This window comes from Oreochromis niloticus, linkage group LG17 (genome assembly GCF_001858045.2).
Source record: "Oreochromis niloticus isolate F11D_XX linkage group LG17, O_niloticus_UMD_NMBU, whole genome shotgun sequence".
Classification (NCBI taxonomy): domain Eukaryota; kingdom Metazoa; phylum Chordata; class Actinopteri; order Cichliformes; family Cichlidae; genus Oreochromis; species Oreochromis niloticus.
Window position 1 is genome coordinate 37380191 of NC_031981.2, and position 19297 is coordinate 37399487.

Here is a 19297-nt window from a genome sequence, read left to right on the forward strand (position 1 = left end):
ACAGAGACTACCTGAAATTCTCATCGTTCATATCATTCTTACAGGGATAATAGATTTTCTGCTCCATGTTTGTCTCCGTGAGCCCACCTTGGTATGCATGTATACTGTCTGTACGCTCTCGATCAAAGAAGCTGCCTTCTAATCCTTCTCTTCTCTTCTTCTAGGTACTACTCTTGTTGTGTATAGCAGACTGGATGGTGCACTCAATGTGGAGGAGCGGCAAAGACCCAGACAGTTTCTCCATCCCTTACCTGACAGCGCTAGGGGACTTTTTGGGCACCGCCCTGCTGGCACTCAGCTTTCACTTCCTGTGGCTCATAGGAGATCAGGACAGCGACGTGGGCGACTGAAAGCGTGCCACTTCTACGCCTCTAATGCCCTTAAGCCTTGTTGTACCGTTGGGTGCTCCCTGTTGCTGGTCAGCACGTTCCTTAACTTCACATCCTGGATGAAACTTTTAATCTACACGATGGTTTAAAAACTGTTCCTGTTTATTTCTACATGCAAACCACATCGTACTCGTTAAATTTATGCTTTTGTGTAGCGATTGTGACCTGCATCATTTGCACCAAAGCACTGCTGGTTTTCTTCACTGAAGCAGGAAATCACCAGCCATCACCCACAAACCCGAAGAAACCTTAACTGGTGGACTCTGCAGCCCAGCGTCAGTAAGAGGTCTTCAGTGAAAAATTAAAAGCGTGTCTTATATGTGGAATATTTGGGGGGGATTGTGTCTGCTATCATGTCGAGTAACATCATCAAGTGAAGCCTGATGTGACTGTTAGCAAATGAACTTGTGACTGCTACAGACTCAAGAGAACAGCGTGAGTTTGTACTGATGGTACGAAACGTTTACCTGTCTCCCCACATCTGTGTATTTTTGTCTTTAGTTGTTTCATAGTTTGTGTTGGATTTCTCTGTTCTCTACATATTTAAGGAACCTTCCTCTCTATGTTGTACCTGTGTTCTATATGTTTGTAATATCACCAATCAGCTGTCAGGGTTGGATACTGGGGCCAGCTTGTGGTGTGTGGGATTATCAGCAAAAATCTAAGGTTGTGTGGTTTGTTTTCAGATGGCGTCCCCGTGGATCCGACTCTTTCTGATTTTGTGGAGAGCCACTGGTGTCACTTTTTTTCTCTGTGTTCTCAGTGTTTGTGGATTGGGGACCAAAAAGTCTGCTCAGCATTGATGTACCTGTCTTGGCTTGAATTTAAAAGTTATAAACCAAGAATCATCTTATTAAAGATGCTTGTATTGGAAGGTGAACAGGGGTAAAAACAGATTGTGCCAGATTGCTGATAGTGGACCTGTGATTAAGTTCCTGACCCACGACTTACCTGGAGCAGTACTTGGTGGGAGTGGGGGTGGAGGTGTGGGTGGGTTCTGGATGAGGGGTCTTTTTCTTTTGTTACTATTCCAACACCTACACTCACAAGACTAAAGTGACAGGAAAGCATCAGGTGTTGTATAATCTAAGATCTACATGTTTGGCCATGTTGCAGCTGGCTAGTTTCAGAGTTAATGTTTATGAAGTTACTCAGTGAGACTACCAGTAACATACCTGTCTTAGTCTGTTCATGCTGGAGACTTCAGTTAGCTGAGGTAACGTTACATTTACCAAACATATTGTTTAGACCTCATGCTGGAAACCTGACAACTGCAGACTGGAAGCCTAAGAAACTCTGCATAACATTACATGCGAGCACTTTAACCACCTGTGCAGGGACGTTCAGATGATTATCACGTGTACACATGCTTCATGTGTACACGTGATAATCACAGCACAAACATTACTATAATTAGCCTGCAAGTGCACAGTGACACTTTTAATGATACAGCCAATTTTGAACTAAATATCAGTTTAGAAGGTATAAACAGCCCGTCTGACATTTATATATTCAGGATTAATAGTTAATGTTCCAGAGAGCAGGGAGTGTATTTCTTACGTTGTACAACACTCTTTACTGTCACAATGTCACGTCCTTTTTACCTGTAAACCTTGGCAACCAACAATGCCAACCACCCCACAGCCCCGCCTCCCAGGTCAGATCTTGTGCCTGTGTCAGCGCGCCCTCTGACCTCTGTTTGACCTCTCTTCCTCATGTATCATCACTCTGATGCTGGTTTACAATTCCACTGTTTGGAATTTTCCTTCATATTCCTTCAAAGACCAGCAGGTGCCTGTCCCTGCGGGAACCTGGCAAATGTGGGAGCACAGAGCGTTCTCACTACAGGGTCCACATGAGCTCTGTCACCACTGTCTCATAAAAAGTCCAGACAGACACGGCGTGTACAGCTTCAAGAATCCCTACAACAACCGTTTTCTTTGTTCGGAGCCTCACTGCTGGGTCTAAAAGTCCACCTCGGGGCAAACTTGACCCAGAACAGCCTGAATGTGCAAACGTTTGTAGCACTTGTAAAAAAAAAAAAAAAAAAAAAAAAAAAAATGAAATACTTTCATTTTTGTGTATTTTGGGTCACTTTAAGTGAAGTCATCAAATTTTAGGCTAAAAAAAGACATTATGGGCATTTTTAGTCCTGTCAAATATGACCAAGAATTAATTTCTGCTTTTTGTTTGTCGTCTGTTTGTGAAATGAGGTTTGTGAAACAGAGTGGGACCACTGACGTTCCACAGTGGATGATCACATGCCAGTCACATGCTGTTTACACGATGAATCATCAGTTCTCAGAATCCCGATTAAACAGCAGATTTCACCTTGAAAAGATTCTTTTTCCAAATGTATTGTTTCATTATTCAGAGAGCAGTGATTCAGCTGAGTCAGCCTGATGTTAAATCATTCCCTGTAGCTCCTCCGGGAATGAGATGGGAGATTAAACCCACTCGTTGAAGTTATCCTGAAGTGATGTGCGTATGTGAACGTAGCCAGTGGTTCTCTTTAAACCCAAAATGTGCCTCTCGAGATTTACTGGTTGACGAGGTATTTTTCACTCTGTCACACCATTAATGCAACTTTCTTTCTCCTGTATTGTAACACTGTGCAATGATCTTCTTTTGTACTCTCAGTTTTTGGAGAGTTTCATTCCAAAACAGCATATCCACCATCCTAATTGTGAGAAACTACATGCAGAAATGAGAAGCCGATTGGGATTGGGACTGTTTTTTGGAATGAAACCCTTTGTTTAGGTTTGTGGCTCATGTGGGCCAGAAATGATTCAAAAATAATAAATATCCTTGATTTGAAAAGCAGTTTATTTCTGGGTGTTTTTGTTGAAGTCAGCTTGAGTATCTTGTATGTCTGAGTACGCAGGAAAGCCAGAAGAAGAAGAAGAGGCACATGTGACATCCCCATTTTTATGTGAGTGAAGCACAAATTTCCCACGTGTGGGACTAATAAAGGTTATCTTATCTTACAATTTAACAGGTTGAACTTGCTTTGCAGCTTACTCTTTTTCATTAGGCATCATTGGCTAAGGCTCTACAGACAGCAGAAGAGAGAGATTCATTTATCTGCACCAGTTTAACAATAATCCCATCAAGACCATCAGGTTGAAAACCCAGCATGATCATGTATGGGTCCTTATTACAACCAAAGAAAACACAGGCAGTGTGACTATGATAATATTTGACAGTAATTATTTGGGTGTGCCGTGTCACTTCAGTTTTCCTGAAATCTCTTTCTTCCGGTTTGATGATGATTAAAAGCATGACGCCAACTGTTGGGTTTCTTCTCTCTGTGACTGAAACAACAAAACATCAAAGTTTTTTCAGAAGTGGGAACAGAATTTATTCGCTGGAGCCAAGAAGCGACTGTACCTCAGTGAACTGATAAGGAAACAAGCAGCTCCTGAGAAAACAGTTCCTCTAACATGATGGCAGCGAGAAATAAGATGCAGCTTGAATGTTGATTGTCACAATACATGTATTTCTTGGAAGCAGGAGAACAGAGGATCAAAAGGGGGGGGGGGCTGCTGATCCTCTGCGTGGCCTGAATTCAAAGTCTGGGATGTATAACTGATGGGTTTCCCATATCTCTTTGAACTTGGTGAGGAGCATCCCAGCAGTCTTCACAACTTTCCAGGATTGTCAAGAAGATTTTCTTGCCCTTCATGTGATCAAGCTCAGAAGCAGCAGATATAGATTATTTATGTTTATGGATTTTCCTTTGCTGCCTGAGAGGATGAGATCAGATGTACTTTAGATGAGGGGTTTGCATCGACTAACAGCACAAGCACACAAAAAAGGCTTGTTATGCCAGTCATGCATCAGGGTGTATTGTTGAATTATCTAAGGGCAAAGCTTTGATTCATACGCAGTTTAACGACGCACCTCTGTGAGAGTCTACATGGTTCCTTTTTAACAAGGTCGACTGGGACATTTTGCTAGCTTAATAAACTGAATGCTTATAGTTTGTGGCTATATACACCTTCTGCAGGCTGCTAGTTGAGCAATATTGACCCAGCAATAAAGACTAATCCTCCAGCCCCACCGTGCTCTTTCAGTCAACCCACAACTCTTAGCTTGGAGTGTGTTAGTATGGAGCAGAAGTGTGGCATGGCTGGCAGCCTGTGTGAATCACTGAGCTGCTACCTGAGGTTGTCAGGAGAACAATAGATGCTTCATTCACACCATAATTGGAAACACGTTTCTCCAGAGGCCTGTGCGTCCTGCTGTTTAAGCTGAGGTGACTGTTGCGCTCACATCATTATTATGTATTTTCACTCTGCCTTCTTTAGCCTGCTAGATTGTTTTGGTAAAAACTGCCTAATTTTTGGAAACAGCCACTTTGAAATGTACTTTTTAACTTCACTGTGTGAAATTTCATGTAGGAGCCATTTCCTGTCTACTGAACTACAGCCACTAACTGTAACTGTGTAGAATAAAGCATGCCTGACCTGTGATGAGTGGCTCATTCTAGTGACATTAGAACAGGATGTAAAAAAATTCCCTTTGTTTGGTGGGTGAGGATAAAACTCCAGATAAAAAACTGTAAACTTGTGTCAAATCAAGTTACACATGCAGATCTGCTTTGGCAGCTTCTTGGGAGCAGCCAAACGTGGCTAATATTGATCTTTTTTATTTATTGAGTAACTGTGTCGTGATTTATAGAAAAAGACCTCAGTTTGTATGCGACTGTAGTCTTGTTTCGTTATATTCCAGGGTAAAGGAGACGTTTCTATAGATCATATCTGCAGAGACGGCACACACCAAAGCAAGCCGGAAGCTTTTCCAGGAGAACACTCTTTGCATCATGAAGCAAAACTGCTGAGACCATGACAACAATCAAACCATTGTATTATGTGGTCTGCATAACTGTATATGTTTGTGCATAATCACCTCTTTGCAAAGCTGTTCAGCTCTTCAAGCGTTCAGGTCATGCAGGAGTGGCCTGCAACACATTTTTGAACCAGTGATTTAAACTCTGTTTGGGGAGGAAAACAAATAAACAACATTTGAATTTTTCTCTGAACCTCTAACAGATTATTATTGTTCATTCATACATATTAAGATAAATAAGAGAGAGTTGCTGGGAAAAGTAGAAGGCAGTACGATGGCTTTAATTTCAGACTTAAATTAGAGACCTGCAGCATAAGATGATAAATCTTAGATCAGTTATTATAAACTGTTTAGATGTCTTTAAATGATTTGTCATCAACTTACACAAACCTAATTTTAGAGGTTCTCAAAAAGTCTCTGAGAAAGCATGAGTCCTGTTGGATGACTTACTGTTGTGCACATAACAAATAGTCTCCTACAGTGCAACCCCAAAGTGGGGAATTACAACACTTTGTGCTTTTATCATTTTTACTTTGTAGCAAATAAACAAATTGTTTCTTTTCTTTTGTTGGCTTCATGAACATTGAGTGAGAATAACATACCCATCATCTGACGGTGGCAGAGTGGATGTTTATGTGTAAGGAAGAGGACTCCCTCACTAATATTATTTATTATAACTTGTACAGCACTTTACAGCACACTTTATGTAGCATCGCACTTTAAGTATTTATTGAGTATTTTAATAATTAGCAGGTAGCCTTTGGTTCCAGGTCCTGCACAGCTGCTCCTCATCAAGAGGTGTGGTGGTTTTCTGTGAGGAGGAACTGTTACTGGGAGCGAATGAGGTCTACCACTAAGGAAAATGTGTGTGCAAGGTAAAGGTGGTGCAAAAAAGTAGCTGCTGAGGTGTGATTACTCACCTGTCTTTTCTCCAGGGTGTTTGGGCAAATGTTTCCCCGAGGGTCCGGACACCATTTAAAGGTCCCGGCGGGAGGCCATGGGCTAAGGGAGTGTGGGGAATCTCTGTGCATGAGGTTTTAGTGTTTTTATAATTTATATAAAATATTTCATCATATGAAAATGTAAAATGTGTGTATATATTTATTTAATAAACTGTTTTACTGTCGACTGTTGGTGGAAGGTTAGAATTTGGAAAACTCGTCTTACAGTAAGGCTGCCAGTTGTCATTAGACAGGAGAGTGTGAGAGGGCTTGACATGCCAATGACTGTCATGGCCTTAGAGCTATGTGGACAAATAAACGCCTCTTGGTCTTCCTCACTGTAAATCCAGCCGCAAAAGGCGGCACAAGTATAAGAATCTTTTGAAAAAATCATATTTTTATCTTAAATGCACAACAAGTAGAAGGCTTTAAAGGCTTTTTGATTGGCCATAAGCTATTCCTGTTTGTTGGGACCAAACACCACAAAACCACGTACACATCCTGTCACGGGAGTGAATGCAGTATGAAAGGGAATCTGCACTTTCATGTAAATCATGTCAGCCTTCATTGTGTCTGAGCTGAGTCTGGCTGATGCCCCAGGGTGACATTCCTCTGCATCCAGGCTGTATGCACTGAAGGATTAAACTGTCATGCTGATGTGCTTTGACCTGCGGTTCTCTGTCCTCTTCAATGAGTTCTTGCTCACATGGGAAACATCATCGCTGTCTTAAACGTTGAGTCATTTCTCACAAAAACCCAGAGACAGCTGGTAGCCAGTCTGGATATGGCACCGTGACCTGTGCACCTCTGCCATAGTGGGCTCTATTTTTTACACTGACAGTAACTGTACTTTGGACGGGGGGATATTGATGGTGCTGTGAGGACAGATGACTCAGCCTGCAGCGGGCGCTCAGCGCTCCTGAAGAGAAACACCGGTCGATCGGTCTTTATTTAGACTGTTATCAATCTTATTTGGCACCAAAGCCAAACCCAGACAGCAGGGGGAGGCTGGCAGCTATTACTCTGTGGGGAGATGCACAGCTGTGCCACTCTGTGAACACTCCACACATACTAATTGCACACGACCAGAGGGACACAAGTGAGTCACATTTCAGAGTGAGTGACAGTGTTTCCTCTAATCTTCATCTGCAATCACGTGAATCCAGAAGAAATGGCCAGTAGCTGTCCAACCTCCACCTAGCCACAAGGCCAGTATTGTAGATACAGAGTACTTTTACTGATACTTTTAACTTTTAACAGCAGGTTATACAGAGACAGTGTATCACAAGCTGTTTGCAAATTCTCAGCACATTTTAACCATTTGACGACTAAATCACTGTAATTTTTGAACACAGCAAAATAAAAACCTTCCAGTGTTTTTTGGCGACCTGGAATTTAGATGTGCTCGTCTTTAAAGCACTTTCACTCAACTTCTGCTGTTTAAATGTGTTTAAATCAAACATGGATTTGACAGTCAGTGTAAAAAGGTTATATTCAGATATTTTTCACAGTTCATGTTTAAGATTTATTTTTTCATTTCCAATAAACTAATTTATTTGACTGATTATATTTGAATCTCTGAATATAGTCCCACAGGTAATCAGCAATGTTCCCTCTAAGCTGCGCTCATGCGCAATTGCGCACTGCTGGCACGGTCTCTGCGCACAGAAAATCTGCGTTGCGCACAAAAAAAATCTAACCTGAATTGAAATTAAAATTAAAACTTTAACAATTCTGTTTTGCAGTGTTAGTCAGTAAGTGACTGGCTGCTCCCATATGTGATTAGAACGATGCCACCTTATCCCATAGTCCAGCCAATAACGCGATTCACATTTGTATATACGCAGCCAATCAACATCGTTGACAGGCTATGACAGCGTCCTTATGTGCCGACACCGGTGTTTTAGCTGGCAAAGCGGCGTGGCTGATGTGCAGTGAAGCCACATTAATGACAACGTGTCCAACCATTGGAGATGTGAGCAGGACAGACGGAACAACTGACGGAGAAAGTGTGGACTTTATACCAGTTTTTAAATTGTGTTGATCGGCCACGTAAAACCAGAGTTATGATAAAAATATCTGCAATGTTTGGTTTTCTTCCTGAATACTGTCGTTGTTTATATTTACTGCGGGAAGAAACGGTAAAAACGGCGTTTTATAAGGAAAACGCTCGAAAGCCTGTGAGCAAAAACTAAACCAAACCCCCCACCCTTTCCTATTGGTCGAAAAAAGTACCGTGTCGACCAATCAAAAAATGATATGGCAACGTGGCATCTAGTTGTTAAGAAACGGGGGGAAGTTTTAGGAGTGACGGCGGTGTTCTGAGATGTGAGAGATTTGAGACGTTTAGCGCAAATCTTGTGTAGTTAGTGTGTAGTTAGTGTGTAGTTAGTGTGTAGTGTAGTCAATAGTTTTGTTGTGTGTGTCAGAACAATGAGGCGGCTGCTGAATGTTACAGGTGTTACAGCAGTGATACATCTCCTGTTGTCAGGCCTGCAGGTATCAGGCTGTTGTTCTCCTTTATCTCATAGTGGACAGAAATGATTTTTTGGAGTGGCACAAATAATTTGTGTGGCATCAGATTTGATGCAGAACAGCTGATTGTTCTGTAAATAGTTTGAAATGTTTGTTTAAAAACCGCCTTGGCTGCATTTAAAAAAATAGCTGCAAAAAACTTTGTTGTTTGCCAAACTGAGTTACTTTTTTGAAGTAGTAACTATATAATTAATTGCCCAACATTGGTCATTATATACTGTATTTGGCAGACAGAGTTACAGACTCTCTCCCAGACCACAGACTCATAATACAAGTCAGAGCTTTATTTAAAAAGAAAGAAAGTTGTGTTTTCAAAATTGGAGTTCAAGTTATTTTTACTTCCAATAGTGTTAACATACTACACAGGTCATGAACAGGATTTTTTACATTTTCATTGTAAGTGGGCTAAAGCAGTTAATTAAAAGTAGTCTAACATAAATGTAAATGCTGTGATTTGATTATTTTAATAAACCATGTAACTTGGATGGATTCGATGCTGGCGTGACCACAGTGCACACGTCTGATGTCGCTCACAGTGGTCCAAGGGACGCTCAGGGAGTTTGTGTGTTCGCTCAGACACATGAAACATTAGAGGGAACATTGGTAATCAGCCTGCTAAAGTAACAGCTATGATGAACAGTAACACTTTAACATCTAACAGTGCTGATTACTCTTTATCTCCCTTTCTGTCTGAGGGATCTCCGTCCTCCTCTCTTCCTTCCTCTTGCTGCTTGTTCTAAAACACATCTACACGATGCTTCACTTTCACAGTCACCACAACCTGCATAGCTGGTGTGACTGCAGGGCAGCTAAACACAGCACAGCAGGAAGAAAGGAGTAAAGTCTTCTTTTATTTTTTCATTTTTATTCATTATTTTTAAATTCAGTCAAGTTTTTGGAGTTCACGTTTGATTAGACTACATCTGCTTTATGGCTCTTTGTTGCCCATGAATCGGACTTCAGTCAGGAGACACATTCCCCCAGCAGCAGGTCTACAATTACAAGCTGTTTGCCAGACTGGAAATGAGGGTGGACAGCTACATCTTCAGCATGAATAATCGCCCCATAAGCTGTAATATGCATCTTTTCACCTTCAGGATGCTCTGCAGATGCCACTCATTCCTGACGAGCTGTCTGCGCTGAGAAAGGCCTGGACAAACAGATGGTGAGAGCAGCAGATATATGGATGCAGACAGGAGACGTGTCTGACCAAAGTTTGGTTTTACTCTTTTATTTAGCATAAGAACACGTCTGAATAACAAATGGACCAAGGAAGAACTGCTCAGAAATAAATATTCTATCTATGATTTAGATGAAGGATGTCGTAGTACGGCGTTTCCAACTGAAACAGGAAGTTGAAGTGTGATAACACCAAATGGGAACATTCAAAAGTGAAAGCTGCTTAGTTGGATTATTAACAGTGGTCTTTTCAACAAAAAGCAGCTTTCACCCCCATAATACAAACATTAACATAAATACTTTTCTCTGGAAACATTCCTCAGAGACTTTGGTCCATATCGACGTTGCATCGCAGCAGCTCAACATAAGGACTCATAGCAGAGCACCCGCACACACACTTGTACATAAGCTCGATGTAAGATAGGAAATGAAAAATAAGAACAAACTGGGATTTTAAAGGAGTTTCATTAGCAGTTTATTTTGGCATTTTGGGCAGGCTTTATTAAAAACTGATTTCAGGTCTAGGTTACAGATATGCTGAGGGTTTGGCACTCAGTTCTGATGGTTTACTTTAGGGGCAGGAGGCTTGGAAATGCATCAAAGTCAATGAATGCTTTTACAAAGATCTGAGAATTTCCTCAATCAGAATTTAATGCAGTGCAACAAAAACCAGTTTGAAGTAATTTTTAAAAGTGTGGTGGTGGTCTCTGGTTCAGCTGCAGGGGAGGAGCTCAACGGGGCGGTGCCAAGGAAGCTGGAGGGACAGGTGGTGGCAATCGGTCCAATGAGGCTCCTCCCTTTATATGCAGCAAAGCCGGAGACCAGAGCGAGGTGTGTGAGAGCAGGGTGTGAACGTACACGAGTGTCACATCAATAAACGCTTCCAGCATAAACACATGCCAGTGTGTCGGGACGACTTCTACAAAAAGACAACAACAATGAAACATAGAAAGACTGAACAATATAAATATTAACATTGCCAAAAAAGTCCCTATTATTTGATTAACATAATAATATTACTATACAAATAACCATACTACAGCACTATGTTGAATATTTCCAGACAAAATGCGCTTAACTATAAACTTGATACTGTTACATTCCCAACATGGTACAAACACTTCTGATCCCTCGCTTCTTTCATTGGAATGAAGAATGTCATGGATATTTTGTGGAATCATCTTTAGGGCAAGAATAATGAGAAGACCAGTAAGTTAGTGGTAGTTAGTTCAAACAGCCTCAGAATAACTGGGAGAAACCCAGTCTCCCCACTGGCAGCTACATCAACACTGTGCACACCAGCCAATAGAAGAGCTTCTCCCACTCTGAACCACTGACTCCCTCTCTGACCACTAGGCCATCTCATACTATAAATTCTTCCTCTCGGTGACTGATGACACTTTTATCGCAACATTAGCCATCAGCAAGCAGAATGCTTGTGATGTGCTTGCTGCGATCTGCCGCTCCTCTGTTCTTTGGGACCTCAAATCTAAATGTCATCACTTGAATAAATCAGTGGGTGATTCATCATCACATCAGATAATCCATTCAGTCTGCATGTCCTGCCAACACATTTCATCTTTATGGAAGAAAAATTGACCAACCATCTGCATTTTGTTTCACAGCAAAATCCTCCCTAACATTTGGGCACTGACAAATCTGTGCTGCTGACTAATGTTCTTTCCTCAAGGACGGGAGGACGTGTCTCGTATGAGCTTATGTAGAGAAACTGAGATTTAAAGCCACTCAAAAGTTGCTGGTGTGAGCCTGCACCCATATCACTCTGATCCTAACTGATATTATCTGTGATAACAAGGCATGAAAATCGTATCTTATTATCTTAATTTATTTTAATGAAGCTTATATGTTAGTGCAGTAAGGAAGATCTAGGCTACTAGTCTGTTCCATTTCCCACGCTGCCAAGCTCAGTGCTGACGTTATTGCTCTGGTCCAATCTTCTTGCCTGCTTTCTTTGAGCCAATCAACTTTAAACTTAGTGATCTTCTGTCACTCCGCCTGTCAAAGTCTTAGTCGTGCAACCCGCCTCCTCCCAATTGCTCCACGCTGTCAGAGCTCAGAGCGCTCCGAACATCAAAGTGAACGCAAATTCGTTGCTTGAGGCTTCGTAGCATCATTAACCGACCACGGAGATAACGGCTAGATCAAACTCCCTGAGCCTGGTTCTGCTGGGGCTGTCATCTTGTTAAAGGGAAGGTCTTCTTCTCCACTGTCACCAAGTGCTCGCTCACAAGGGATCATGTGACCACTGGGGTTCCCTCTCTAATACGTTTACCTTGCAAAATGCTCTTATATCTCCCAAACCTTTTGCTTATCACTTAATCGGCTCATGATCTTAATGACTGGGCAGATCGTTGTCACCATAATGGTGGTATGTCAATAAGCCAATACGTCGCTGTGGGTGCCGTAGGGTTTCCATCTTGGTCAACGATGCACTTCCAGGCCTTGCGATCTGTGGCCTTGACCTTCGCTTGCTCGAGGGTTAGACGTTGTTGTTTAAGGTCATCTTCTTGGGCGCGTCATGCTTGATTATCCAGTGGGCGGGGCGGTGGTTGCTCATGCAGCAGACGTGGCCAAACCATTGCAGCTCTTCCATCGAGGGCTGCTGGTGACACTACATATCGCACTGTTGCTGAGACAGTCACGGAGGGGCGCTCAGAGAACCTGATGCAAACAGGACATTTGGAAGACCTCGAGCTTGTTGAGGTCGTGCTTGAGGATGACCCAGGTCTCGGATCCATAGAGAAGAATGGGCAATACCAGCGTGCATTACAGGTGGACATGAAGGTGGTTCACTTCATATCACCATGATAACTTATAGTGTGAGGATTAATTTAGAGATCAGCAGGTGTGAACTCACTGCCCACTGATTAATCAGTTCTCTAGAAAACAGAGTTACCGTTCTTGGGAGCTCTCTCAGACGTCTGCAGAAACAGTAGGAGGCTGTAAACTTTTTCAGTATCATATGAAGTCTTTATGTTTAGCTGAAGAGCTCAGAAATGAATCTAGATTATCAGACGAAACTTTATTCAGTTTGACAATGATTTGATATTTCTGTAAGCATTAAAATATAATCATGACACATACACTACTTGCTGACCTCATGTCATGTTTGGATGTAGACTAAGGCTATGTTTGAAATCTGTTTTTATATTTGACATTTACTCTCAAAACTTTACACACCATGTTTTTACTGAGTCTTATATTTATACGTCATTAATCCGTACTTCACTAAAAACACTGAATGAAGCGCAAACAGTGCAGAAAAGTCTCTGTGTTCATTTGATGATTAAGAAAACCTGAAATTCCAGCCACTAGAACACAGGACACACACCAAGATTACCTGTTCAGTCAATAACATGAATGTCACTTTGCTCTGCTAACACACTAAAGTAATGTACAGGTCTCATTTATTAGGATGTGGGATCGTAACCTTTAATGTCTCCAGTGTAAAGTTTCAGATGTCTGATGTGCAGCAGTCACCGTAATAGCAGCACTGAGAGCGCACTCAGCTATAAAATTAACTTGAATTAAAGTGTTTATTTTGTTGCTCTGTGCGCCAAATCAGCAGATTAATGAGTTTCTGCAGCAATAATCGTGTGTCCTTTTTGTTCTTTAAAGATTTTATCGTCATCTGACAACACCGGACTAGGTGGCACTCATGGGGATCATTTCCTTTGTAAAGTCAGCATTTTTACTCTTAACTAATAGAAACGTACCTGCTCATCCTCTGCTCAGGGACAGACTGAAGTTCCCCCTGCAGAGAAAACACTTTCTTTAGTCACTCAGCTGCTCTCCACAAATATCCATCATGTGTTCCATAAACCTTTCAATGCTACGGACAATTGTCAGTTTACTTCTTGGGTCCATTTGCAGTTAAACTTGACAATAAAATTTCCGATTAGATTTGTATGTATTATTATAAAATGTACCAATCTTGGCCCAAATCAGTTCTACCCTCTGTGATCACCAGGTTTCAAATACATGACAGAACTAGAGTAACATTAGGATGTACCAGGAACATACATACTAATGCAATTCTATAACATTAGCTATGTACAAACAGATATGAGGGATATCTCAGTTGCCCTGGTTCCTGTTCTCTTATACTGGGTTTATTTTCCTGTTTTCCTTCTGTTGGTTGAATTGCAGTGTCTTCTGTAATGTTGCTCTTAAGCTCATTAAAATCTCTTGACTTTACTGCTGTCCTGTTTTTAAGGACTGACTTAATTCCTGACAAAAACAAAAACAGTGAGTACATTTTTTCTAAGAAATATTTCCATATTATAATTTCCTTCATTCGGTCTGATAATATAAGGACAGTTAAAGAGAGTTACAAAGCTGTTTACATCCTATTCATGTGTACAGGAAGTCCCTGCTGGTATGGGACTGGAACCCCTGGGTAAGAAAAACGTCCCTGCAAATCTGAAATCTGGTTTATGAGCAGTGCTCAAATCTGTAATCCAAGCAGTTTTGCATTTTGCTGCTAGACACTTCCAAAGTGTGTGCACTGATTTGCCAGTGGCTTATTTCCTTAGAGAGCTGAGAGCTCCATGCTAGCCTTAAACTGGTAGCTTCATTGTGGAGTGAAATGAACAATAAATGTGTGAAATGTGCAAAACACAACTTTTTAATCTGCATAAAATAGACATGATGGATGATATAACAATTGAAATGCTCCATTCCTTGTTCTCAGAGGAAATTATTTGCTATGCAAATAAAAATCAAAGCAAAGACTGTTCATAATGTTTTAACCCAAGCCTCACAAGGCCCTGCAGTTGGTATTTATAAATCTACTGTGCCCCATACTGGCGTTAAACTCTGTAGCCTTAAACTAATGTAAGGCCCCTTCTGTCTCGGGCAAAGGGCATACACCCCTCCCCAAGCTTGGCTGGCCAAGCTGACTTCGTAGCTACTGTCCTAATACCATTCAGCAGTCCAGTTTTCACACTTGTAGATCTATTTATCTTACATACAGGCACTAATACCCTTCCCACCACGATCTTACTAAGGTCAGCTTTAAAGCCAGCCTTTACTGAATTCCACTAGTCTATCAGTTTGTGTGTATGAATTTTTAAAGTGAAAGTAGAGGTGACCCAGAACCCCTTCCACTGTTTTCTTCACCCACACTTAGTAAAGCTCAAACAGTCAACCTCGGCTCCTTTATCTCTGTTCTCTGTCACTGATGTTGTACTGTACCTGCCAAAGGTACATCAACAACACCTGTACTAAAAGGCAGGCTGAGCAGTGGAGGGTGAAGCTCTATCACTAATGTGTCATCTCAGATTTGGATCCAGATTTAAACTCAATGTTTTTCTTACTCCGGTTTAGATACTAAAACTCCTTTTTTAAACTACTAGGCTGCCTTTCTTTGTTTTTCCTCACTGTTGAAAAATGAAACTGCTATTTTTCAGTCTTCACTGAAACACACACACACACATGCACCTACACACACACACACACACAGTTGCTATTGGGCCTCCCTCTAATGACAGGGTGTGTAGCTAAGAGGCTAGTGAGGGCAGTGTGTATTTCAAAGTTGGGACCACAAGGTCAGCCAGGAGGAACGCCTCCACGTCTGTGTTTTTCTGCATGCGTATGTGGTGACAAGGAGGACAGGCAGTGCTACACTTGGTACACTCAGTAGTCCATCAAAATACAGTCCTTGTATACACTCCCTGTCCTTTCGGTGCGCCTTGTTTACAAGGAGGAGTGTTTACATATTATATTACAGTGCTACTACTACAGTGGTGCTGTGTGGGGGTGAGAAACGTTTGTCAGCAGTTCTATTCAAGGCCAAAACTAAACGCCAGGGTAAATGAGTGCAGTGATATAGTGTTTTTCCACCAGAACATCACACACACACACACACACACACACACACACACACACACACACACACACACACACACACACACAGGTCATCACTGGAAATCTTTTGATTTAGTGTCTTACTCAAGGTCACAGCAGCTCACAGAGTTATTAGACTGAATAATTAATGAACATCAGCTATTATGTGAGCGGTCTGACTGCAAACATGGATACTGATGTGTCCAGTCACACTTTAAGGCTTAGACCTGTCTGTTCAAGTTTAATAGTTCTTAATGACTTAAAAGTTTCACAAAGTTTTAAAGTTGCTGTGATGCAAAATTTCCAAAACCAACAAATACCAAATAATGGCTTTCAAGCTCTTTCATTTCTTTATTTTCTAGGAAAATGTCATCATCCAGGTGAGTGTCAGGTTGTGGAGACTGTTTTTCCATCTCTACCCCTGGATCCAGTTTTATCCCTCCTGGGCAGAGTTCTGCTTTTCCCGCTGCTGGTTCATCTCACCTGCAGGTCATCATTGTTGATTACGAGCCAACATTTAAGGACCAACTCGAGCCTTCACTCCCTGCCAGACTGTCTGCTGCCTGCACTGGGCTCAATATCTACAACTCACCTGGTTCCTAGATGCTGGCCTTCGTGTTGGACACTCACCTGGCTGCTTCCCCTGGAATCTCAGCTCTCCATCTCCCAAGTCTCCTTCAAATCAGTTACTTCAGATGTAGTGGAGTAACCCAGTTGTCCTCTTTCAGTAAATCCATCCTCTCTGATGCTCACTCCTGATGTCTCCAAAGGTTGATTCTGTTCATCTGGACGTAGCGTTTTGTGGGAGAAATGTTTCGTCACTCATCCAGTGACTTCTTCAGTCTCATCTGACTGCAGGTTTCCCCAAACCTTATAAACAGGACATTTGCCACCAAACACTACGTCCAGATGAACAGAATCAACCTTTGGAGATTTACTTACCTGGATGATTGAGCATGCATCAAGACCTCACTCCTGATGATTACCTGTTAAGCAAGTCTCCCGTGTTTAATAAAGTCTTTTCACTCTGAGTATTATGCTGCCTGTTGTGTCTGCATTACAATCCAAACCTGGTATCAGTCGCCTCAGCTCTTGAAAATGGGAAATGGGTGCAAATCCAGCACATGGAAAAAAACCAGACTTTGTATAATAATAAACTTAAAAGTCAATATTTGGCTGTATGACCACCGTTATCCTTCAACACTGACCGAACTCTCCTACACAAGCTTTCTTGTAATTTTTAGAATAGTCTTCAGGATTAGTTCTGCAGGTTTCTTCTTGAAGGACATTCAGAAGATCTTTGGATGTTTGACTGGCATCCTTCATCAAAATGATCCCACACTGCGTCAATAATGCTCTGGCTTTTGTCACTTCTTGTGTCATTTGGCATAGTTCAGCCTTTTCTTCAAATTCTTCATTCCTATAGAATGGCTTTGTGTCCGCCAGCTTGCTAATTTTCAGATACTGTACCTGTGCTGTGAATACTTTTTTAGGCCTGCCAGGGAACCAACCAATATAAGTGAGCTCTACTAATTCTGCCAACAATAGGAGTCAAATATCCAGCCGGGATCATGCCAGAAGCCTGTTGACGGCTACTGAAAGCTTCTGATTGAAGTTCAGCTTGCTAAAGGCCATTAAACCAAATATTAGTGTATGAATACTTTTCACCCCGTGTAAGTTAGAGAAAATCAAAGTAAATAAAAACTCTTGTTCCCAGTTTTTTTTAGTCATTCAAGATGCATTAAAGATTATAAACTGTGTTTAAATATGCAGCCATTAGGTCAACGATTCTCTCCATTGAGCCTGAGGAGGTTAAACAGTTAAGTTTGATCTGGAGTCCCTAAGCACAGAGAGGTCAGAGGTCAGTCAGTGGGTTATATATGTACTAGAAACACTGTGTGTCGGGGTCACAGATTAGAGCAAACTTTTTCTGTCTTCTTGTTTTTAATGTGGGTGTTTTTTTGTCCCCTGGACTGCTGGCACAAGAAACCACAAAGTGTGGCAGAGTACAGTGTTGGTGTAATGAAAAAGATGATGGTCTCTGCAGTGATGCAGAAACACAGATGTAGGCTGAGATACAAACACAGCTGCTGCAGCTCTAATGAGAAGGAGTAAGAACCAGCAGGAGCATCGGAGGCAGTAACAATACGAGCTGCTGAGGCTACCACTAATGCCCAGGCAGGACTGTGTGAATATTAGATTGGCATTAACCAGTCAGCTGTGTTAGCCTATCAGAAAGGATCATTTAATTACAGTAAGAGAAAAATGTCAAAAGCAGTTAAGGGCCCATATCACACAAACAAACATACTCCATGTACTTATTACAGTTGAATTCAATTCTGTTTTCTTTCTATAGTGCCAAATCACAACCTCAATGCATTTTATATTGTAAGATAAAGACTCTACAGAGATAATCCCTATCAAACAACCCCCTATGGGCAAGCACCTGGTGACAGTGGGAAGGAAAAACTCCCTTTTAACAGGAAGAAACCTCCGGCAACCAGGCCCAGGGACAGGCAGCATCTGCTGTGACCAGTTGGGGGTAATGGGAGGAAGACAAAACAAAGGACAAACCATCCTTGGTTCTTTTTCTCATTAGCCCTCAGCGTACTATAGATGTCCAGGAAGTACTTCATCACCCTCAGACTACAGGTCTTCTGGTAAATCTGATACTTTATGTTACTAACGGTGTTCTTTCTCAAACTCTACAGTTGAAAAGTAGGGCTGTGTAAGTGCAGGTCAGCCTTTCATCCACATCCAGCAATCAGACAGAGCTAACCAGGACCTAGTAGCTGTTCTGTCACTGCCTCCAAACATTGCTCACACAACTCTCACTGAGTGGACAGTCTACCCACATAATGAAGGTCCTCAATGGCTACTCGATTATCACCTTTGGAATAAACTCTAGGTTGTCAGCCACATTTAATTCCAGGCCAGAAGTTGTCGGGCATCCTGCCGTCCTGCATCATCATTGTCAGCATTGCTGGAAAGTGTAGAGAGACCAGCACTGGTTACTGGTGACTGGCTGATCAGGCTGAAGACTCTTGCCCAGATTGGACACCAGGTCAGAAAGTTTGACTGCACTCTACAGATATTCCACAGAAACCATCACCTTGTTACATTATTGTAACCATCCACATAAGACTTTAAAAAATGAATCTCTAAACAGTTCGAGACTATGATAATGCACTTGTGTCCTCGAGTCCTGCACTCTGTCATTATGAGCTGTGGTTGAACTTTTGTAGACTCCCTCCCACTGTCTCTGAGGGGGTTGGTGGTCTCCTTTTGCCTCTGGAGTGAACCTAATGTATCTGTGTCTGTCAGGTCTTTTCAGAGGTGTGGCTTCTCACTGCTTCCAGCTCGAGTTCTGGCTGACATACTTGCACTTCATCATCTAATCACCCATCTCTGCAGTACTGAAGGAGCAACTTATCCACCCACTCTGTGCCGGGTCATTACAGCAGCCATAGTGCTAGCTTGTTCAACTGTTTTCAAGTTGCTTTTGTATTTCCCTGCACTTACTTTTGATTCTCC

The 19297-nt window shown here is 41.8% G+C and overlaps 1 protein-coding gene across 2 annotated transcripts in view; it reads left to right on the top strand.

The window, feature by feature from the left end:
• Positions 1 to 3209, top strand: part of slc41a2b (solute carrier family 41 member 2b) — a 36451-nt gene extending 33242 nt beyond the window's left edge. For both annotated transcript variants that reach the window (XM_019347075.2, XM_019347076.2), the window contains exon 11: positions 165 to 3209. In XM_019347075.2, the coding sequence (XP_019202620.1) occupies positions 165 to 350 (186 nt within the window). In that variant the 3' untranslated portion in view covers positions 351 to 3209. The remainder of the gene's footprint in view (positions 1 to 164) is intronic.
• The last annotated feature ends 16088 nt before the right edge of the window (positions 3210 to 19297 follow it).